Genomic DNA, 24,086 nt, shown 5'->3' on the forward strand with positions numbered 1-24,086 from the left:
AGTAATCGCAGCACAACCGACCTAACCAGAGGACGTTCGTAGAAATGACAATTAACTACTACAGTACACTGGACCGGGATTGGGCATTGAGAACCGGTTCCAACTTGGAATCCTTTCATTATCAAATTATGATTCCAATGGAATCGTTCCTTTATTGGAATCGTTTGGAAAATTCGGTTTTGAATCCGATCATCGGTTCCAAATTTAACGTGCGCAAGTTTGGGTTTCCGTAGCGGCCAGTGGCTTGTTGTGTTGCAGCCATGGAGCACAGGAAGCGGGCGCTCTAAAGTGTGGTAAAACTGTATATCTAATAAAACTGTGAAAAGAAATGTTCCTCTTATCTGTGAAATTAAGCATGTGACCCGTTTCAACTCCACCCCTCTAAGAACCAGAATCGATAAGAACCGGAACCAAAAAGGAAGAATCAGACGTGGAATCGGAATTGTAAAAATCAAAAACGATGCCCAACCCTACACTAGACGGGACATGTTTTACACCTTGACATCCTGCGCAACCACCATGAGGTATTGAAACACAATGAAATGCTTTTGTGGTCAGCAGACCTTTGTAAGAGTGCAGGGTCAGTGTTATAAGTCCCTCCCCTTCCGGTGGACCTTAATTCGAAAAAGTACCGTAGTGAACGGGGAGAGACCAATTATTCTTTTGATCCGGTTTGAATTGAGCCATGAATTACACTTCTGATGTTCGTCAGTTTAAAAGATAATTGTCCAAGTCCAGAAAGTTTCAAGTTTGTCGTAAAACTGTCGAAGACGTACAAGAAAATACGTTATTAGAATTAGACGTCTTGCTGAAGCTACAGTGGCCGTTTGTCTCGTACGGGGATGTAACGTTACGCGACAGATTTTGCTCGTTCTTTCACTTCCCAGCTGATAAAAAGATCGAACGAAAGCCAAGCATCAAGCAAGGAGACGTATTTTGCACGAGATGAGCTATGTAGTTCACTAAGCGGTTTCACACAAAACTGAGTGGTACTACGACAATCAGACTTTCTTCACTTGCAAAATTATCTATTTTTATATATATATAAATAAATAAATAAGTGTAATCCATGGCTCTATCCAAACGGGATCAGAAAATAATGAGTCCCTCCCCATTCATTCATTCATTCATTCACTACCGTACATGTTTTTTTTTTATGAATTAAGGTCCCATGGTGGTCCACCGGAACAGAAGGGACTTTGCCTCTCAATAGAAAGAGAGGGGGGAAGGGGGGCAGGTCTCACTCTGCTGTTTGGAGGCCTTGCTGTGCTTCTGCCTGCTGCTCCTTGTTGAGGATGATGCTGATGATGTCTCCCTCATGCTCCTTCATGTGCTCCATCAGCCGCTCTTTGCTGGTGGACTCAAAGCCACAGATGCAGCAGCAGAACAAGAGCACGCAGTATTCCATTCCAGGGCCCGGGACGGGGGCCTGGCCGCTGCGTGGCTGGCTCTGGGACTGAGGGTGGAGCCGTGCAGGGTCCTTCCCCTGCGGGCTTGCCAATTCCCAAGGCCACTGTGAAGGGTCTGTGGTGGGTGTGTGCAGACCAGCTGAGCTGTCCATAGCCAGGCCAGCTACCGCTGCTGCTGTTGTCATCGTCGTTGATGTCGGTGTTGGCAGTGGATCCACTGGGCCCTTTGCTTTGTCCTTTGAAGGCTGGGCCGCCGCAGGGGGGCGCTCCGCCACAGGGGGGCGCTCCGCCACCGACTCCAGCACCGCCGACAACTTCTGAGGAGCTCTGAGAGGAATAAAGGATGGACTCGGCAACAAGAATACAACAGAGGGAGCAAGAACGACTGAGTTGTAAATCTCACTCTAAAGGGCATTGTTGGCCCATTAAGGAACATTCTAATGTACATTTTGTTTGTTTTTTTGACATTTGTTGGATGTATAAAGTTACTTGCTGCCCATAGTCTATTATCCCAATGATGCAGCTGGCAGTTATCGGTGACTGGAGTACAGTGAGGAATGAACACGTTAATGTTTACAACCTTTGCAATTAGCTGAATGTGATATTTTCTTCAGAGTACCATAGCTAGCTTCATCATTAGTATCAAATTAGCTTAAAAAGGCAGCTGGCAGTTATTGGTAATTCAGTGTTTCCCACAGATTAGAAAGCAATTTGTGGTGTGGGGTGTGTGTGTGTGTGTGTGTGTGTGTGTGTGTGTGTGGGGGTGTGGTAGTATCGTAGTATCAAAAACTGAGGAGGACACGCTGTTGGATGCTGTCCTACTCTTTCTTCACTGCCTAACGAACCTGTCTCTCTCTCTCTCTCTCCCAGGGTGTCTTTCTGCATGAGCAGCACTGGCTGAAGCCTGAAAATATTGTAAACAAATTAACAACATAACTAATTACACTGGTCGGACTGTTCAGCTCTGTATCAGACTGAGGCTCCGGCTGGTCCTCATCCTCAACAGGTGCATTTTTCACTCGCGGAAAATACTTGTCAATACTCATCTGGATTGAAGCAGCAAACACTCAATGTAAGAGTCAAAAAATGACATAACATTATTTATAATAAGTTTATTTGATTCACAGCTGCTACATACAGTGTTTTGACTTGGACAAACCAACTGCATTTTACCGCAAACTTGCGACTAGTTAACTTCCTAAAGCAGGCGCAATCGCTTGTTTGCCAAGAGTCGGGTCGGGACTCCAACATTAACACACTGGCAACATTGTATTCAGAATATAAAATATTTTTATAGCACTTTTTAATGTGCGATTGTGTAAAGGTGTTTGCACGAGACACCAACCTTTCGTGAACTTGTGAATTTCGCCAGCCGTCTTCTCCACAGACAGTGTTTTCATGGAGACAGACGCTAAGTGCTGTGTGTGTGTGTGTATATATGTGTGTGTGTGAGTGTGAGTGAGACGCGTGAGTGACAGAGAGACGGAGGAGAGCAGGGAAAGGAAATGCAGCTCAACGAATGCTGCGTGTTTTAAATAGCTTTTAATATAGTCTGTGTGTGGGAAACATTGGGAATTGGTAGGGATTCCAAATGAAGCTTTGTCAAGCATAGGTTTTAGTTTTCTGAGCCCGGTAGATGGCGCTCTCTGTTCAACAAAGGGTTGAAAGCACGCTGAATTCCTTGAGCCGCTTTCTTTAAACCTAGAGCGCCATCTAGTTGGGTCAACAAATACAACTGATGGTTCATGAAGCGGCATTTGGGCATCGCCAGTAATTGGAGTACAGTGAGGAATGAACACGTTGAAGTACAACCTTTGTAATTAGCTTAAGGTCGTATGATCTTCAGAAAACCACAAACTGGAGTATGACAGCCAGCTTTATCTTTAGTATCAAATAAGCTTAGGAGTTAAAAGAATCCAGTTAATGGAAAGAAAAACATTTGCAATCTCAATGTATTGAGGTCCTTAGCGCTAGTATCAAAGGGATCCAGCACTTTGCGTTAATTGAAAGGGCACACACATAAAGTGCAATATTTATATACATGTACGACTATTAAACAATAAGATTGCATATTGCTGCTTAGGCTGTATTCAAGCTCTTGAACTATCACATCTTGGATAGTGTATTGAGTGCACGGTAGTGGAATCGTCTGTAGAATGTACTTATTACAAGGTGTTTTAAAGGACCTACAGTACAGTGTACTGCCAGTGGATATACTGTAGATATTTGCAAATACAGAAATAGTACAAGCATTTTCAGAGAAAAAAAGAGGTGAATCTCACACAAATTGCAACAGGAAATCTGACAAATATTTATTACTCATAAATGTCTCCTCTATAACATAGAAAAAGTCCTAAGAGTGGTGGAAAGTATTGAAAAATACTGAAATCAGCGATGCCACCATTTCCCATTGCTACTACAGGTGAATAGAGAAAATATTTTAACCAACAGTTCTCACCATAAATCTTCCCCAGTTGATGATTTACATTAAGACAATATTTTTTTTTTTTTATTACAAGTTTCTGAAATGTTTTATTATGTCAAATGAGGCATTATCTTATTAAATATGTGCTAATTTGCATACGTAATGGTGTTTCAGTACTTTTCAACTTGGAACCTATTTTCCAATGCATTGGTGTTTAGGTAGTCTCACATTGCCAGACCTTCCTCCACAGCGCTGCGGGGGAGGGTCTGGTGAGTCCACACAGCATTCCGGGATGGGAGAAAAACGTGCTCTGGTTAATTGGCATTTCTTTAAACCAATCACAATCATCATGGGCGGCGCTAGGCGTCGGACGGAGCAACTGCGCCTCTGCAAAATAGCCTCGGGAAGGAACTTGTCTTGGTGAACATTTGGTACGTTCAAAAGTTGATTGGACAGATAGTCTAGCTAGCTGTCTGGATTTACCCTGCAGAGATCTGAGGAGCAGTTAACTAGAATGCCAACACAAAGAAAGAGGAAGGTGACGGACATCCGGCCGATGAGAAGGACATCCGGCAGAATTTCCGGCGGCAACGAAGCAAACCCGGAAGTGGAACGTCGTGGATATAGACTAGTGTTTAAGTGACAATGTGTGAACAAAAATCTTTTGAAATCTGCGGTGGACTAGATCAGTTGAAAGACTTTCTGTTGCAATTCGTGTGGCGTCATGTTTCATAATGCCTGTACTTAAAATGAAACCTGAAAGAAACTCAAAGTACAGATACCACTGTATGTGAGTTGATGCGTTTACCGGCTGCTCTGGGAGATGGCCTCGTTAATGGCTTTGTTAACTTGCTCGTAGTTGTAGTTCTGGTCTCCGGCGTGCTTCCACATGTGGGATTTGAGTGACGGGGGATGACTGCACACATAGCCACACAGAGAGCACCTAAAAGAGAGAGGGGGTGGGGGGGTGGGGTAAAAATAAAAGGAACAAATGAGAGAAGATGAGCAACAGAGTGAGAGCGGATCAAGTCAAAGTTGATTTAATATGCGTACTGACGTTCGAATAATCCTTCTCTCTACTTTCTATCAAGAGGAATCATCCTGACTCAAGGCTCCACAGGGGATACGGAGCTTGAGCGACGGAGACAAAGAGTGGGGCGAGGAAATGGGATTTACAGTACACTCGCAAAGTCATTTCACAAAATGAAAGGAATTATGGATTGGGTCTTTATGAACTATTCAAACCCTTGAAGTAGAAAATATCATTTAGAATAAAGAGCTCAAGCCCACCGACTGAGAAGATTCTGAGGTAACAGATTCATCATATAACAACCCACGTTATAGAGGAGACACACAGAGCCGTTAATCGGCCGTCGGACCGTCTGGCGAGGTCGGTGACTCGAGTCTGTTCGGTGTGTTCCGTGCCGTCGTCTGTCGGAGGAGCCGTCGGCCTTCATTTGGGCCGACCCGACATGTTCAGTCGGGAGACGGGGCAGTCGGGACACGCCCGGAAATGGCGAGCGGATGAGCCGCTCAAAATCTGACGAAAATCTTTTAAATGGACCTTTGTCAATCTGAAATGAAGACAGATTCAGCAACTGCACGGACTATTTCTCGCTTAAAAGGTTTTCAGAAACACGTTTTGGTGAACTATTTTAGTACAATATGAGATTGTATTCTGAACAAGCCGCCATGACAGTCTGGCTGTGAATTTCCGGAGAAAAAAGACCCACGTGATGCGTTCGTCCAATCAGCTGCCGGTTTTTCATTTTCTGGGAAACAATCGGACTGTTAATGGAAACAATACAGAGCAGCGCCGCCTGCTGCTATGGAGACGTATTACGTTTCGCGCACGCGCAGAGCGTATGCTCAAGTCGGCGTCTCTTCGGTGTGTTCTGAGGCACTTTTTGGACCTCGGTGACCCGACTGATCAGTCCGACTGCCTTTTCTGCCGACGGTCGGCCGTCTTTTTGGTGTGTCAGCACCTTTATGAAAAGGTGAAACAGTTCTCCACCAGCCGGTTGCTGATGTGCATAAAATGCTCAAAGGCTGCTAGGCCAGTATGTGACGCTGCTACAACGTAGGGATGCACCGAATCCAGATTTTTGGGGTTTGGCCGAATACCGAATGCTACTCCCATCCTCAGTCCATGGTCTGGTTAACACAGGTTTTTAGCTGTGACTTCCTTTGCCGTACCTGAAGTTGCTGCATTTTGGCTGCTGTCTGTAGAGTCCTTCATGCACAACTCGTATTCTTTCGGATGTTTCATACCAAGTGTTTTAACAGCGGCGATGTTGTGTATTTTTTAGGGTCCTCGCCACCACGAGACTAATCGGCATTGCAAATTGAACATGTAGCTCGACTATGTAAACACCTTCCCGTAATCAACGTCATTACGTCGACCAGCCTAGTGCAAGCATAGGGTTCGGTTTGGTGGAAAAACATTCTAAGGTTCGGCAGAAACCAAACCCCGTCAAAAAGCCCAAAATTCGGGTGAATCCGAAGCTGTATCCTGGATTCGGTGCATCCCTGCTGCAATGTTTTGCAAATGTACAGTTAGGGTCCCAAAAACACTACAGACGCCTGCAAGCTATTTTAGCGATAACTACCAAAAACAGCCCAAACTCAGTTGGAGCACCAGTTTCCTCACATCCCGTCATCACAATGTTTAACCTAAGTCGGCGTCATGGTAACAACGCATCATTTTGTCCTTGGTTTGGACCAAATGACTCCAAGTCAGGATTTTCCGTTTCAATTTCCTATTCAAACCATTCCTTTTTTTAAATCAGTCTCTCTCAAGTCCCCCAGAGCTGCAAAGATGAATCGATTAGTTGTCAACTCTTAAATCAATCGCCAACTATTTTGATAATTGATTAATCGGTTTGACTCATTTTTTAACGATAAAAAAAAAAGGTCTCTGATTCCGGCTTTTTATATGTGAATATGTTCTAGTTTCTACTCTCCTCTGTGACAGTACACTTAATATCTTTGAGTTGTGGACAAAAAGAGACATTTGAGGACGTCATCTTGGGCTTTGGGAAACGCTGATCCACATTTTTCACCATTTTCTGACACTTTATCAACCAAACAACTAATCAAGAAAATAAACAACAGATTAATCTGCAATGAAAATAATCATCAGTTGCAGCTCTAGTGCAGGTCTGAATAAATTGAGTGCCCCTAACAGAAAAAGAACACCACTGTCTGTAACATTTCCAGCCTGGTTGGTACCGATGACAGTAAAATACAGAATAAGCATTCAGTAAAGTGGAAATCAGCAATCTGTGCCTCGCTCAGGGTTAGGTATACTTAAAGGAGGACAGAGTATTCCCTCCCATTGACTTTCTCCACCCAGCGACCACTAAGCTTGCAATCAGATGCCCATTTCTCAACTTCCCAGGCTGTTAGCACCATGAGAGTGCATACACAGAGACTCTGATAACCCCAGCTTCTTTTGGTCAGGTACAGCTCTTCTCTCTCACCTCGGAAGGCCAGTAGTCCGTCTCATCATTCCTCTCTGCGGTTGGATTTGTGTTTGAGGTTTTGTCCGAGGCTGGGTTTTCCACTGATTTCCCGAAGCGATTTCCGATTCAATGTGGATTTGGGATATTTCAGTTGCAAAAGCAATTTTGCTTGGATATGAAAGAGATTCTCCAATTACAAGGATCCCTCTGACCTGCTGCATCATTAAAAAGTATCAATGTTTACATTAAGAACTGACCCCAAAGCAGTTACATCAAGGTGTTAAGGTGCTGTAGGTAGGATTGTGAAGAACTTCAGTCCCTCCCCCTTTCCGCTAAAGCCCAAAACGGTCTCCTAAGCCCCTCCCCCCACAAGGGAGAATGAATGCATGTGCATGAGCAGTGACTGACACGCAGTTAGACACCCCCCCTGGTCCTGATTGGTGCATCTGAACAGGGAGCGGTGGATTTTTGCAAATAGCACTACAGGCTGTAGGTGGTGCCAGAGGAGCCAGATTTTATTTTAATTTTTTTTTAAATTACTTGCTTCATGTAGTTCTACTCGAACATTAAATTAATTAAATGTCAGCAAATATGACAGAAAGTTAGTTTTATAAGTCTTACCTACTGCACCTTTAATGTCCTTTTTATTTCACATGAACACACAAAGTGCAGCTCTACAGACTCTACAGTCGGTGAGTATCGAGTGACATTCCATTCAGATATCTGGAGGTGACAGAGGGACCCGTTTTAAAATCGCCACGCCAGATTTTCCCTCGCCAAAATGTAGCCTAACTTAGCGCGACATTTAACCCCCTTCCCCACAAGCTAGCATGACATTGGTACCGATGGATTCCCCAGGTCTTCTAGTTTCATATGATACAGACGATTGGATTAGACTGGATTTTGTGACTCAACACTGATCATTCAAATGAAAATCTATTTAAAATCGGAAAAATCTGTTTTGTTTTGAAAACCCAGCCCTATTTCTCACCTGTACTGCTCCAGTAGCTGCACGGCCTGGTGCTCCTGAGGGTGCCTCCTCATGTGGCTCTTTAAACTGTTCATGTTGGTGGTGGCAAAATCACAGCTACAGCACCTGGCAGAGGGGAGAAAGGAGAGATCATGGAGATAGAGTCTAGCTTACCGCGACCCTTTGAGGTCATCGTTTTGCTTCTTTACACGTTTAGCCTGAAGGGATTTTACAGCAAAAGAGAGATGAAACTGTCACTTTAAATCACAATAGTGTCTACTCTGTTGCACTTTGGATGTTGCGGTTGAAAGACTAAACTGGCTTTTTAGTTGCTTAGAGGCCAACACTGTACACGGGTCTGCAGACGGAGGCTGCACTCGACTCACGGCCCCTTACACTGCATTAAATTACAGTTGGCCAAAACAAAACCAAGAGTTCCAGTTGATCATGTGAGTATAACTTAGAATATTAGAAAGATATGGATTTGACCAACCAAGAAGAATTCATGAAAAAACATTCACACCATGTTTTCAACAGAGTGCCACTGTTTAGATTCATTTTCTATAGACTGAATGGGGTAATGCATTGCTTTGCAAAAATCTTAATAAGTTTGATTATTATTACCAATTTTATTTGTATGCATGTTGTGAACTAGCCTGGCTCCGCCCTCCTACGTACTTCTGCTCAATTTTCATTTCCCTTCAGTACTACGTCTGGGTTTGCTGTATATTCTTGGGTTTTCTCCGACCAAATCTTTGGCGGTCCAATCAGCGAACAGAGGGAGTGGCTGAGAACGATGACTTTGAGGTCGTGTGCTAGTTGTTGTTCCGTAATGGCGGCGGAGAAAGATGCGAGCTAAGCCAGTCGGTCCATTATGGCAACGCTGCCGAATATCCAGAAGTTAAAGCCCGAGCAAGAACAATCTTTGCTGAATTTTGTTGGTGGCCATGACGTTGTGGCCCTCCTTTCCACGGGGTTCGGGAACAGTTTAATTTTCCAGCTCGCTCCGTTAGCGGTGAAGGAGTTAGCTAAGGCGAATGCTAGCGATGCTAAGCCGACGTCATGACCAAACGTTAGCGATCGGTTAAGGAAGATCCAGAGTGGCTCAGATCCAATAGTTTTAAACTTCAACAGAGTCCCCGCCTTCTTTGAAGTTAACACTTGTCAATGGAGAGTGGCCAGACTCTCTGGACAAATGAAATGTACCAGAGTCTGGTAGGACCGGGCTTGTTGTGAACATCTTCCCCTGAATGTTTTAGTTCATGGTCTTCATTCCTGCTTCTATCATAACTGTTACTACACATTTCTTTAATAGGTAGGGTTGGGCCATAGATATAAAACAATTATTATTATTATAAAAAATATTGTTTTATATCTATGTTAGGCACCGTTTTGATTTCAACAATTCTGATTCCAATTCCCGTCCTTCTTTTCAATTCCGGTTCCTACCGATGGGTAGGAGTTGAAACGGGCCACATGCTTGTTACACAGAGGAACATTTTATTTTGATTCAAATGTGGTTTACAGTTTGACCGAGCTGCAACACAAGGAGCGCCTGGAAGTAAGTTGGTCGCTACGGAATGTTAAATTTCAGAGACATAGTGTACTTTTTACTCCACTAAATTCATCTGACATCTTTAGTTAATAGTTATTTTACAAATTAAGATGATTGCACACAAAGACATGTAGTTTATAAAACACAATGTTTTCTTATTAATTAAACTATCCAAATATATATCGGCCTACAAGTCCAGCTGAGATGATTAGACCATCAAACACTTAGTAGATTGACACAACCATAGATATAAAACAACAGAACAGTTTGGATCGTTTCCACTTTCTAAAACAGGAGGATTTTTCTGCATTGAGTACTTCTACTTTTAATACTTTAAGTACATTTTCCTGATGATACTTACATACTTTTACTAAAGTAACATTTTCCATGCAGGACTTTTACTTGTAACAGAGTATTTCTATTTTTGGTGGAATTAGTACTTTTGCTTAAAAAGGTCCCATGGCATGACAATTTCACTTTATGAGGTTTCTTAACATTAATATGAGTTCCCCCAGCCTGCCTATGGTCCCCCATTGGCTAGAAATGGTGATAGGTGTAAACCGAGCCCTGGGTATCCTGCTCTGCCTTTGACAAAATTAAAGCTCAGATGGGCCGATCTGGAATCTTCCCTTTATGACGTCCTAAGGGGAAAGGTTACCTCCCCTTTCTCTGCTTTGCCCGCCCAGAGAATGTGGCCCGCCCATGAGAAAGAGAAAGACATCATAGCTTGCAAACGAGCGAAGCATGGCAGTTGGTCAAGGCCACACCCCCACCCTCCACATTGCCCCCCCCCCCTCCTCCTCAATAGCATTTAAAGCTACAGACACAGAAATGGCACATCCTAAGGAAAGCTCATCGTGGGACTGGCTCTAGTGGCTGTAATTTTGCACCAAGGCTGCATTTCGGGAAAGAGACTTCAGATACAGTATTAGGGGACCACTAAGGTCTATATAAAAGAGACTTCAGCTACAGTATTACGGTACCACTAAGGCCTATATAAAAGAGACTTCAGATACAGTATTAGGGGACCACTAAGGTCTATATAAAAGAGACTTCAGATACAGTATTAGGGAACCACTAAGGTCTATATAAAAGAGACTTCAGATACAGTATTAGGGGACCACTAAGGCCTATATAAAAGAGACTTCAGATACAGTATAAGGGGACCACTAATGTCTATATAAAAGAGACTTCAGATACAGTATTAGGGTACCACTAAGTCCAATATAAAAGAGACTTCAGATACAGTATTAGGGTACCACTAAGTCCTATATAAAAGAGACTTCAGATACAGTATTAGGGGACCACTAAGGCCTATATAAAAGAGACTTCAGATACAGTATTAGGGGGACCACTAAGGTCTATATAAAAGAGACTTCAGATACAGTATTAGGGGACCACTAAGGTCTATATAAAAGAGACTTCAGATACAGTATTAGGGGACCACTAAGGTCTATATAAAAGAGACTTCAGATACAGTATTAGGGGACCACTAAGGTCTATATAAAAGAGACTTCAGATACAGTATTAGGGGACCACTAAGGTCTATATAAAAGAGACTTCAGATACAGTATTAGGGGGACCACTAATGTCTATATAAAAGAGACTTCAGATACAGTATTAGGGTACCACTAAGTCCAATATAAAAGAGACTTCAGATACAGTATTAGGGTACCACTAAGTCCTATATAAAAGAGACTTCAGATACAGTATTAGGGGACCACTAAGTCCTATATAAAAGAGACTTCAGATACAGTATTAGGGGACCACTAAGGCCTATATAAAAAGAGACTTCAGATACAGTATTAGGGGACCACTAAGGCCTATATAAAAAGAGACTTCAGATACAGTATTAGGGGACCACTAAGGTCTATATAAAAGAGACTTCAGATACAGTATTAGAGGACCACTAAGGTCTATATAAAAGAGACTTCAGATACAGTATTAGGGGACCACTAATGTCTATATAAAAGAGACTTCAGATACAGTATTAGGGTACCACTAAGTCCTATATAAGAGACTTCAGATACAGTATTAGGGGGACCACTAAGGCCTATATAAAAGAGACTTCAGATACAGTATTAGGGGACCAAGATACAGTATTAGGGGACCACTAAGGCCTATATAAAAAGAGACTTCAGATACAGTATTAGGGGACCACTAAGGTCTATATAAAAGCATCCAAAAAGCAGCATGTCATAGGACCTTTAAGTAAAGGATCTGAATACTTTTTCCACCACTGGATGGGATCGTACCTGAAGACAAAATGCACAGAAACATTGCAGCACCTTTTTTGTGAAAGAGAGGCTGTACATGTGGCACAATGTTTTCATTACTAAACAAAGACTATTGGGGTGAAGTGCTAACGTCCAGCTTTAATTTGAGGGTGTTTACATCCACATTGGGCGTAGTAAAACAGTAGCCCTGTCATTACCCTACTGCGCTGCAATTAAAACTGAAAGTATTTGTTTCATTTTGAATGAAACATACTTTTCAATGTGCCGAGAGCAGAGCCAGAACAACAGAAAATGTGCAATGGTCCTGACAACTACGTAGCACAACATCTTGAGTGTGAGTCTGATAGCTTTGACATCCCACTCAGATGTAAAAGGTTCTTCTGACGTCATTATGTTGTAGGTCTACATTACAGTATAATGTAGTAAGTAATAGCCTCCAATGTATAGTTTGATAGAGCCACACACTTCACTTTCATTTGTTTTGGATCAATAAAAATCCATCCATCCATCCATCCATCCATCCATCCATCCATCCATCCATCCGCAAAGGCAAAGAGAGGATCTTTGCACGTCAGCATTTAAAGTATAATATAATGTGTCCTGAAAGCACAGGACACAACAAGTATGTCGACACAACAGCAACAGTGCTTGCACATTTAAGTACATTTCACGGTCTTTCGGCCATTAGAGGCATCCACAACAATTTGTCTTTGTTGTCTAAGTTTGAATTAGGGCTGGGCAACATATCAATATATGAATACGGTGATATGAGATGAGATATCCTCTTAGACTTTAGATATCGTGATATGGATATGGATGGATATGGATATATAAGTGTTGTCTTTCCCTGGTCTTAAAAGCTACATTAAAGTGACGCCATTTTCTGAACTTACCAGACTGTTCTAGCTCTTCTATCATTTGCCTTTACCTACTTAATCATATCCACATTATTGATGATTAGTTATCAAAACACTCATTGTGTAAATATTTCGTGAAAGCTCTAATAGTCAACCCTTCAATCAAACTTTATTTCTATAGCACATTTCATACAAGTGAATGTAACACAATGTGCTTCGTACAAAAGATCTTGATCTCTCTCTCTCTCTCTCTCTCATTGTGATGTTTGAGTTGTACCATATCGGCTAGCCCTAGTTTGAATGCTCTCTGGTTTTTACCTACGTAAGTGGACCTGTCGGAATATTTCCAATATTTCCTGACTCTACTTTTGCTCTCATACCTTTTGTCAACAGAATGGTCAACGATTCTGGTTAGAAACAGCAATTAGATGCCACCTGACCTTTTTCAGAGCAGAAAGAAATCCTGTGTGTGAATTTTTGTATGTACATCTGACCTTAGAGCACAGGTGACAGCACACTGTTAAGAAAGCTGACGCAAACACCCGTAGGTGTCAACACCTCATGGCAGCTTTGTGTTAATATAAAGGCCGAGAGCTAATACAGCGTAAGAGTGGGTAAGAGAGAAGTAGTGAGGGGAGAAAGTGAGACAGTGCCTACACCCTGAGCTCACTGTGCTGGTCTGAGCATTACCAGGCATGTACTGCCATCTAATGGCCCTTTCTAAGATGACACATACAGCTCAGCCACTCGTATGGGAACCGGCACATAGGAGGCCAGGCTCACTGACTGGCAACTATTTGGTTAGCTCGCTCTGCCTGAAACAGGAAGGGAAATTGGAAAATGCTATATTCACTGACCATTAACACTACTACACACAACAGAAACACAAAAGTGATATTGAACTGTAGAAATTGTTCTTTTCACTTAAAGCTAGTATCAATGTTTTTGCCACACATTTAAGTTTTACCTCCAATACGTAGGAGAAAAACAAAGGATAAAAAAAATCTCTGGAAGTGATGTAAAGCGTATAGTCCAAAGGCAGGATGACGTGTGCAAAATAATGAATCAGTCTCCAAAAGTACAGATTGGTATTAACACGTCAAACAATAAAACGGTAGGAGTGCAAACACATGGTATGATAAGAAAATTAATAGAACACAAACCATGTCAAGGATACAGCTACAATATGTATTGCCCCTGTGACCATAAAAACTGTAATAACAACAATACTACCCAAACACCTTAAGTGAAATATACTGTATATCAACAGTACATGAAGCCCAAGTTTAGGTATATTGTTAAATAAAGGAACAAGGAATGGATGTGTTGCTGTGACATTTTTACTTTGATTACTATGAAATACATCCTCATGAAAGCACCTGCTCATGTTACATACCTGAAGCAATGACAAATCAGGAAAAACAAAAACCTAAAAAAATGATTGAAATCACTGAAACTGAATTCAGCCTTACTCATCAGTCAAACCGGCAGGAGTTTGTACTAGACATTCAGGGGCTCATTATCTAGCTGGTAAAATTAAAGAATGTGTTCTGGTATGTTCTAATTATGTATGCTGTATGGCCATCACCTCTTATTGTGACAAATTGCTTCCATGTTGTTTCTTTACCTAAATGTTATCTTCTTTATTACCTGGTTCAGATGCAGGGTTTTAACCCCCTTTGGCCCTGTTGGTCACTGGTGAAAACAGGTCCAAATACACCACCTTCCATTTGTACTCGGGAGTCGGATTTTTCGAGGTCAAAGTCGGAAACACGCCTCATGACCTCGGATTTCTGAGCTCGGGAAATCGGACAACCTTTGAGTAGCCCGAGCTCAAAATCCAACATGGATGCCCCCCCATGCATCAACAGTAATGAAAGCTCTAGTAATATAGTTCTAAGTAATTCTGTCTAGTTGTGTCTCACGGAATCTGTTACACACAGTCCTGTCCAGCTTCTATCTGTGGACATGTTGCTACGGTGTATTAATGCACAAAAAAAACTAGAGCTAGAGCTAATGAAAACAATGAAAATCCGACTTGTAAATGGAACGCATTCAACTCGGGTGTGACCGGCTTCCGGGTCGCAAGGTAAATGGAACGCACCATTACCAATGTTGACTGAAGGTGGTCAGTGTTGACAGCGTATTACAGGTATAACATGTTGAGGGCTCCTCCCAGTCTGTTATAAAGTTTATGGCTCTGATAATCCTCGGTTACCTTTACATTGTGTGTCATGTTTGTTTGTTGTCTTAGCAACCTACGACACAAGGATTTGTCATTTCTATGGCTATTAATGATTTAATTTACATCTAGCTAGAGATACATATCGTCCTGGCCTCTGGACTTACGCTAGACAAATCATAGAAATCACTGGGGACTTTTAGGTTTTGGACGTTTTTAGGAACATCAAATGCTTTTGCACAGCACAGCACAGCACAGCACAGCACATGTATTTCTACATATAGATATGGAAGAAGCACAATTCTAAATCAAGTTTCTATTAAAACAAACCGTCAGTGACCGCACAGTGCATGTTCTACTTTCAAATGTTTAGTTAAAGTAAAAAAAGAGGCATTATCAGCACAATGTACTTCAAGGTGGAGATTTTCAACTCAAACATACTGCTAGATAGTGCATCATATTTTAATTGTGGTATTGTGTGAGCAGAATCTGAATCTGCAACTTTCTCTGTCAGGTAAATGTATGTTTTCCACTGAAGTACAAGTACACAGTGAGTCAGTAGCATAGGCCTACAGTGGCATATTAAGTGCTTTGGGGGCCTTCTGTAAGTTATTTCAGAGTACAATGGTTCTGGAGAAAGCTGCAAGCAGCAGTACAGGAGGCCAAGCAATCAGCCCATTCCAAACAGGCATGTTTTGAAGGAGCACTGCATGAGGGTCTGGCTAGTCCACGCAGCATTCCAGGATGGGAGAAAAACCTGCTCTGGTTTATTGGCATTTCTTTAAACCAATCACACTCGTCATGGGCGGCGCTAAGCTCCGCACGGAACGTGTACATTCAAAAAGTTAGTCGTGCAACAGAAAACTCAGGTTGGACAGATAGTCTAGCTAGCTGTCTGGATTTACCCTGCAGAGATCTGAGGAGCAGTTAACCAGAGTCCACAGAAATCCCCCGGAGTTTAGAACGACAACACAAAGAAAGAGGAAGGGGACGTCCCGCCAAAAAGAGGGACATCCGGCGGAATTTCCGGCAGCACCTGAACAATCCCCGAAGTGGAACGTCGTGGATATAGACTACTCTGAATTGGTCTCATGACTGCTTGCATTTCTGTGATATTTGGTGCATTTCAAGTTTTTCTTCAACAACTCACCGATAAGGCTTGTCAGAGTTATGAATCCGACGGTGGTTCCTCACTCCAACATAAGTAGAGCTGATGTAGTCGCACACATCGCACTTAAACATCTTCTGCATACCACATTCTGTAATAAAGGACACATGAATCAAATGAACAACTTTCTGCAAACAAAGACAAAAAGCATGTGGCAATATGTGGCAACAGAAGAACAGTGGCATGGAAGAAAGCTCTGATTAAGGAGTATGATGAGTGTTAGCTAGTAAACGTCTTGTACCAATCTACCTTCATATCATAACGCATAATTGTGGCCATAGTAACACGTCTTACCTTCATCTGTTACCCGCTCAGCTTCCTCCACCATGGCCACTGTTTCAGTGACTGGTGTGAGGGCGGCCATGTCACCACTGAAGCTGCGGTGCTCCCTTTCGTGATTTCTTAACTGACTCTAAGCAAAGAAAACACACACACACACACACACACACACACACACACACACACACAATAGGATTTCTACACAAAGAAATGACTAAACATGCACTTGACATTCAAAACTGCTTTTCAAATAACTTTCTGTAAACTGTGTAAAAATGATTAGGGCATGGACAAAATGACAAACTGTAGGAGTCCAGTTGTTGGTGAGGGGGGGGGAACTGTTACACAGTGGTATGAGTAAGCTTGAGGAAACAAATATGCCTTTCACACCAATGGTTAACCAGGGTTATACCCAGGTCGACTGTGTGTTTGAATGGGTTAACCCTCACCCATCTACTCGGCTTGGCAACCCAGGTCACCCGGTGGGGTGTGATCAGGGTAGGACGAGGGTCGATTTCAATGTGAATTGCACACGACCAGGGTCGCCAACAGCCGGGGCGGGACAAATTACGTGATTGGTTGGAAATGAGAGTGGGGCAGTCGTCACATGTTGCGCCTATGGTCGCTGCACACTTTCAAAATACAACAACATACATTTTGTCTCCCTGTGCTGTACGCTGCAAAGCACAACTTTACTTTTAATGAAATTAAACAAAGAGAAATGTTCTCCCCTAATCTTAAAATAGTCACAAACTGGGCGCCTGGGTAGCTTACCCGGTAGAGCGCACGCCCATACATAGAGGATCACTCCTCGATGCAGCGGCCGCGGGTTCGACTCTGACCTGCGGTCCTTTGCTGCATGTCATTCCCCCTCTCAAGTCTAAGCTGTCCTATGAAAATAAAGGCCTAACATACCCCAAAAAATGACTTAATAGAGTAACCTCCTTGCCCAGCTGCTGCAATAAATATGCAGAGGAGAAATCAGCCTGCACAAAGTCATCTGATAAGTGTTTGATGGTTATTTATTTGTGCTTTAGAACGTAATCGTGTGAAAAAATGTGCGAAACAATCATAAAATAAGCTCTCTTTCTCCCTCTCGCTCTACTGTACAATGGACTGGAATACGTGTGACGTTAGCTGTTTACTAAGTATGACGTGTAAAGTCCCGCCCATTTCTAGCATGTAAGGTAACTGTTATGCATTGCTCCCGGGTTGTGACCCAGACAATCTCTGAATTATCGTGACCAGGGATATACCCATGTTGACTGGCCAATCACATAGACCACATCACACTAGACCTGCACGATTAATCGTTATGAAATCACGATCTCGATTCATCCCTGATTTAATTTTTAAATGACTTCGATTTTTATTTGATTTTTTTGGGGGGCATTTTCGGCCTTTATTTTGATAGGACAGCTGAATGACATGAAAGGCAAGCAGTTGAAGAGTGTGCTAAGAAATCATTCTGTTTTTGATACTGTACTTAAATTGGCAATTGACAAACTCCATTTCTTTAGAGACTGGAGCTGTAGCTGCAGCATGTTGATTGACATGTTTTAATGATGTTAAGACATGTTCAAGGCGTTCAGATAGAGCCTGTATCAGGGCCATATTTAGTTCAATGTGTTATATGTCACTATTTTTGGTAGCCAGTATTTACTTTATTTTCTGTAGTCATTGAAGCCTCTATGTTTACAGGCTCGTGGTGATGCGCAATGTGCTATAGGTGCCAAAAGAATCTCTGTTTGGTAATGCCAATTTGTTTTGTTTTCATGTGTTCATGTGTGCAATACCATTACACTTCGTAACGCGGCAGAGAATCGTGATATCAATTCTAAGCAAAAAAAAAAAGAAGAAAAAAAAAGTGAGTCATATTTTTCCCTGAACCATGCAGGCCTACATCACACCACTCCTTGCTGCACTTCGCTAGTGAGTTTTAAATTTGAGCTTAAGATTTTACTACTTGTTTTCAAAGCCCTGAACGGTCCGGCTCTGGCCTATATCTGTGATTTGCCAACTCCCTACGAGCCGGTGTGATGCCCGAGATCCTCCGGCAGGGCTCTGCTAATGGTTCCAAAGTCTCGTCTCGTCACTAAAGGTGGGCGGGCCTTCTGTTCGGGCCCCTCAGCTCTGTGGAAACTCCCTGCCTGGAGATCTCAGGCAGGCAAACTCACTGGCCTCTTTTAAATCTCTTCTAAAGACTCACTGCTATCGTATGGCTTTTTCATAACCGTACATACCCTTCACCATACCTAGAGATTGGCATGGTTTTATTTCAGTTAGCCTAATAGCTGGTTTGATTTGCAATGAGAGATGATCTTATGGAAAGTACCCCATGCCAATCTCAATCTCTAATTTAACATAATGGTGTGTATACTTATGCCCCCTGTATTTTAAGGAATAACATTTATTTTTTTACGATACATTATTCATTCACAAAGAAATTTGGTGTCCTTCAAGGTTGGATTTTTCCTCATTTTTTTAAATCAAGGCATTAAGATCAATTTCCAAAAGCTGATTTTTTTATTCCTCTTTTTTGTCAACTTTAGCATGGGTTCATACACTTATGAGACTATGGATCTTGTTTTTATTTATTGTTTCTGACTGGAAATACATAAACAATGTCCCTATGCAGTATGTGGCTCAGCATGGCCTGCACATCTATCTATTCTACAAAGACGAAGAACCGTGAGAGTAGTTCAGACTTGGGCTGCACAATATATGTTTTTTTCCCCCCCGTCATAGATGTCAACTGGCGCGATAAACATCGCGAAAGGCTGCGACAATATCTCGAAAGACACTCAGAGATTTGATCTGTTATATGAACGAAAATACCAGGAGAAAACTGCATTTAAAGTTTTTTTTTTTTAGTGGTGCCTTTTATATTCAATTCAATGTTCAATTTGTTCAATAAAAGAATTTTGGAAATGATTGCCTTTCATTTGTTTTAAAAATCAACAAACAATAGGGTGTATTTTGGCAGAATACTGAAAGCAGCAGGAATGCAAAACTGAGCACACTTCAATATCTGTTTATATCGTTATCGGACATTTTCCTCATATGGTGCACGCTAGTTCAGACTACAGCAACTCAATGGGTTCCAAAACTCTTAACATTATAAGAGTATAAATACAATTTAAGTAATCTGATTACTGGATTACATATAAAATAACAGGATTAAAAGCAGCACGTGAGAGTTGAGTCTCCTCACCTTGTAGTGAAAGGCATCTGGGCACTGTTTGCACTGGTACATCCTGGTTTTACAGTGGTGGATCATGTGACTCTCCAGGTCCTTGCTGTCCGAGGCGATGTGCTCACAGATGGGACACTGGTAGGGCTGCCTCTGCCTGTGCACCCGCAGGTGCTGCTTGATGTAGCCCTTGTTGCCACTGCTGTAGCGACACAGGCGGCACCGGTATGGCCTGTCGCTGCCGGGGATGTAGTCCACCAGACCGCCGTCGGGAGAGGCGGCCAACGCGTCCATTCCGGGGATGCTACACATGTAGCTCCCGGCCCCGCTTCCCGCGACCACGGCTCCGTTCTGGAACTGCGCGTTGTCCTGGAGCTCTTTCAAGATGTCCTCGTCCGAGGCGTTCTGGTCCGAGCGCTCTCGGAGCCGTTCGATGACGGTGAGCAGTGACAGGCTGATGCCGGCTTTGGCGGCGGGGCCCTCCTCGTCTCCCTCCCCCAGGCACAGGGAACCCAAACCTTCCCCTCTGTCCTCGCTGTGCAGCTCCAAGTCCAGTAGAGCTGCGGTCGTCTCGGCGTCAGAGGCCGTGGTCACCTCTAGCAGTTTCTGGCCTGTGTTGGGGCTCTGCGCCTGTGCTGTGACGGTCTTCAGACTCACCTTGGCGCTGGAGGCGGGGAGCTCCGGGGTCCTCATCGGCATAGCTACCAGCACCTCGGCCGCCAGAGAGTGCAGGCGGAGAGACTCAGAATGTGTCCTCTTGCGACCGGCTGGGGGAATGTTTTCGTCCCGTGGAGAGTCGCTAGCCATAGCTGATGCAGAGGATTGGATATCGGCTCGTGATGGCTGGCTGTCAGCGGTGCTACCCGCACTGCAGCCAGGGACACCCTCATCCTCCGCAGCTCCCGCACGGTACCGCTCTTCCCCCTCTGCATCCAGTAAGTTCTTGTCCCTGTCCATGTCTGGGCTGAGAAGAAGCGGGTTGGCCGCCATGACCGAGTCCTCTGCTGAAGGAAGGCGCTCTACAATCACGTTGATGTGGCCGGCACTGTTGGGACTGCTGTTGATAATCTTCTGAGCGGATGACAGTAAGCTGTCCGTGACGGAGGCGCCATCGTGGTGACTACCCATCTCCACCTCGGACTCGGACGTCACCTGCACCTCCACCATGGGCTCCTCGGAGCTCAGGTCTTTCACAGGGTGCACGCTTTCCTCCTCTTCCTCTGCTGCTTTTGGACTTTCGTTGAGATCGGACGCCAGATGACTGGATACATCCCGTTTGCTCTCGGATGCCATTGGTACGCAGAGCTGGAGCTTGAAGGCAGTGGGCAGCTTTTGCAGGCTTTTGTCTTGAAGCACTGGGGAAAGAACAACTATTTCCTCTCGGGTCGCGGCGGCGTTAGCCGCAGCCTGGGCCTCTCTCCTCGCGGTAGCCCCGTCTTCGTCCTCGAAGATGGGGTACGAGCAGTCGACCAGGCCGGCGTGCTTCCACGCGTGGGTCTTAAGCATTCGTTGCTGGCTGCAGACGTAGCTGCAGATCAGGCAGCGGTACAGTCCGTACTCCTCGTAGCTGTACCATTTCTTCTTCTGCGTTAGCTCCTCGGAAGCGTCCGGTGAGTTTTTGATCACCTCGGCTCCTACGCTGCCACCGCTCCGGGTCCAGTCCCCGTCCTGCTTTCTGAAAACGCCTTCCTTGCCCTCGCTGTAGGCATCCGACGGCGTGGAGTCCCCCCCCGGGTTGCCGCCGCTGTCGTAGTGGAGCCTGACGTGGGCCTCCAGCTCCGCCTGGTCTCTGGAGGTGAAGCGACACTCGGAGCACATGAGGATAAGGTCGCTGTGCTGCTCGTTGTGTTGCTTCAGGTGCTCTTTGAGCAGCGGCAGCGTTTGGGAGAGGTAGGGGCACATACTGCACTGGTAGCACGTCACTGTCCGTTTGTGGTCGCTGCTGTCGGGGTCGCCCGCTACCTCCGTTACTGTGGAGGGAGTGTTTTTATTGTTACGGTCACCCGACAAGGGCGAAGAAAGAGCGCTGCCGTCTGATCGCACCTCCTCGGCGCTCTCCTGGCCCTTGCCGTTCCTCTTAATTTTCTTACAGGGAGAGGCTCCTCTGCTCCCTCTCGCCCCCTCGCCGGCTGCTCCACCCCCTGCAGCAGAGGCTCTTTTCTGTCCCGCCAAGGTGCAGCGGCGCTGGGGCCGCTTCTCCACGATCTTGCTGAGCTTCTCGATGACCTGGATGAGAGAATCCGCAGCTTGTTTCTGCTGAAAACTCTGGGAGGCGACCCCCTCTACCTCTCGCTGGGCTTGGGTTTCAGAGAGGGATCCCAGTGCCGACGGAGTGGGGGGGGAAGACGAGGCGGCGGCAGCAGCAGCGGAGGAGGAGTGCGTGTGGAGTACAGCTACATTGCTGATCTCCTCCATGACCTGGCAGACAGCAGGGAAGAGAGAAATGACTATGTAAACTGGTTGGTGCTATATCATGGTACACTAGATTTAAACAGATGTAGCCTTATCCCTTATTATACAGATATTTGAAATACAATATAAAAATGTTCAGGGGGACACACAACAAACACACACACACGTTGAAAAAAAAAAAAGGAAAGAAATAAAAGTTAAAAAAAGCAGAATGTTAGTGGTTGCAGAATTGATTGTTTTTTAAATAATGTTTTAACTGAAATTTGAAACTTCTGATGGAACTACAGGTCTTTATGTTGTCCAGAATTGAAAAATTATTATGTTCTTATATCTGTCTTATCGCCTGACCGAACACTGTAGTAAATCCTACATTCATACAAGACAAAATAATGACTTTCTGTAGCAGTTTCTGTTCTGTATTTACCACAATTCACACTACCGCACAACATATTTTTTTTTGCATTTAAATCTAATAAAAAGTAAAAGGAACTGAATGCATTTTTCATCCATTTAAAATATATGGCTGTTTTCTCTTTTTCTTTGTACCACAGTATTTACCAAAGGTCTAGTGAGGGGATTGGCTGTTTAGAAGAAAAGGGGAAGTAGCCCAAATGAGCACCATGCTAAGTCTTATAGCTCAACCCACTCATGTTAAGCCCGGTTACTGCTGGTCCACAGACAGCCTTGTGTGCACCATGTGCATCTGTTTACAAACTCAGTTGAGGGAAATGGTCATTACTCATGGTTGAATTCCTTTTATCTCCGCGAATCCAAAACGTTCCTCTTCCTCACTTTCTGACCACAAATGACCTTCCTCTTTCCCCTACTTCTGCTTCTGTATGACCGTTCCGAAACAGCAGGATACACATTTGAAGAAGGGGTTATCACACATTGAATTGCAGCTTAATTCTGAATGATGGAGATGTGGAGTGTATACCGAAAATGGCCTTGTGCTATTAACACTGAATCCAAGAATAATTCAGTCATCGACAATAATGTACTTCTTCTATTTCTTAGCCAAGCAATGGAGAGCTGCCAAATAAACAACTTACGGTCTAACTAACTTCAGTCCGTCACTGTTTATAGATAAAAGTTAAGTCTGCTGTAGTATATTTGGCACATTTTTTCATGAGCTTGAATAAGTCTGGGGTCAGTGTAACCCCTCGTGTGCTTTTAACCAGTCTGAGATGAGCACCTGTTATGTCAGGATCTAAAAATATTTCAGCCACTTTTCACTCCCACAGCCTCCCAACTCACACTGAAACATCGAACAACCACTTCTAAACTAACTGGCTAATGTTAGCTGCCATGCTGGAGGTGCTAAAGAGACTTTCACGTGAAGGACAAAAAATGAGTAAAAGACAGCAGGACACTCACTCTTAGCTTCACACACACAGACAGACAGACAGACACACGAGTCTCACACAGTGCTGGCAGTCTCTCTCAGTCTCTCTCAGTCTCTCTCACTCTCACTCTCACTCACACTCTCTCACACACACACACACACACATGGATGTACAAGGGCATTTTAATTCGGTTAATGTGTGACGGAGAAGCTCGTGGCTGTGTCTTATTAAAGATATACTCACTGACACGGAACGGCTCGACGCTCTTTGTCCTCAACACATAAAACTGCTTTGTTTTATTCGTTGGCCATAAAAAAAGTGGCCTCCCTCTCTCCCACATTGCAAAATGGCGAGCATGGAATATCGGTCACGTGACTTGGAGTTTGGGTCAGGTGACCAACGCGGGACCCGGTGATTGACAGGATGCCTGATGCTGCCTTCATGTGCTGCTCGTAAAACACCGTGTCGCGTTTTCGAACGACTTGTCGGTGCTTTCAAGCGTTTGAGTACATTTTTTAATAAATGAAGTGTGCAATGTCATCATCAAAGACAAATAATAAAAGGAGAAACAATGAACTAGGCTCATATG

The 24,086-nt window shown here is 43.8% G+C and overlaps 1 protein-coding gene across 2 annotated transcripts; it reads right to left on the reverse strand.

Annotated features, from left to right (window-relative positions):
* Nucleotides 1–805: 805 nt before the first annotated feature.
* On the reverse strand, nt 806–23,830 carry znf507 (zinc finger protein 507). 2 transcript variants are annotated; one of them, XM_078249516.1, is made up of 7 exons: nt 23,741–23,830; nt 19,761–22,157; nt 16,562–16,679; nt 16,250–16,358; nt 8,290–8,394; nt 4,643–4,777; nt 806–1,736 (listed from the first exon to the last, which is right to left on the reverse strand). In XM_078249516.1, exons 2-7 carry the CDS (start codon nt 22,152–22,154, stop codon nt 1,241–1,243), a joined length of 3,357 nt encoding a protein of 1,118 aa, XP_078105642.1. In that variant the 5' UTR covers nt 22,155–22,157; nt 23,741–23,830; the 3' UTR covers nt 806–1,240. The 2 variants fall into 2 exon arrangements, with proteins under 2 accessions (XP_078105642.1, XP_078105721.1); XM_078249595.1 differs by lacking the exons at nt 806–1,736; nt 4,643–4,777 and adding an exon at nt 7,363–7,513.
* Nucleotides 23,831–24,086: the final 256 nt, after the last annotated feature.

The sequence above is a fragment of the Sander vitreus genome, chromosome 1, assembly GCF_031162955.1.
Source record: "Sander vitreus isolate 19-12246 chromosome 1, sanVit1, whole genome shotgun sequence".
Classification (NCBI taxonomy): Eukaryota; Metazoa; Chordata; class Actinopteri; order Perciformes; family Percidae; genus Sander; species Sander vitreus.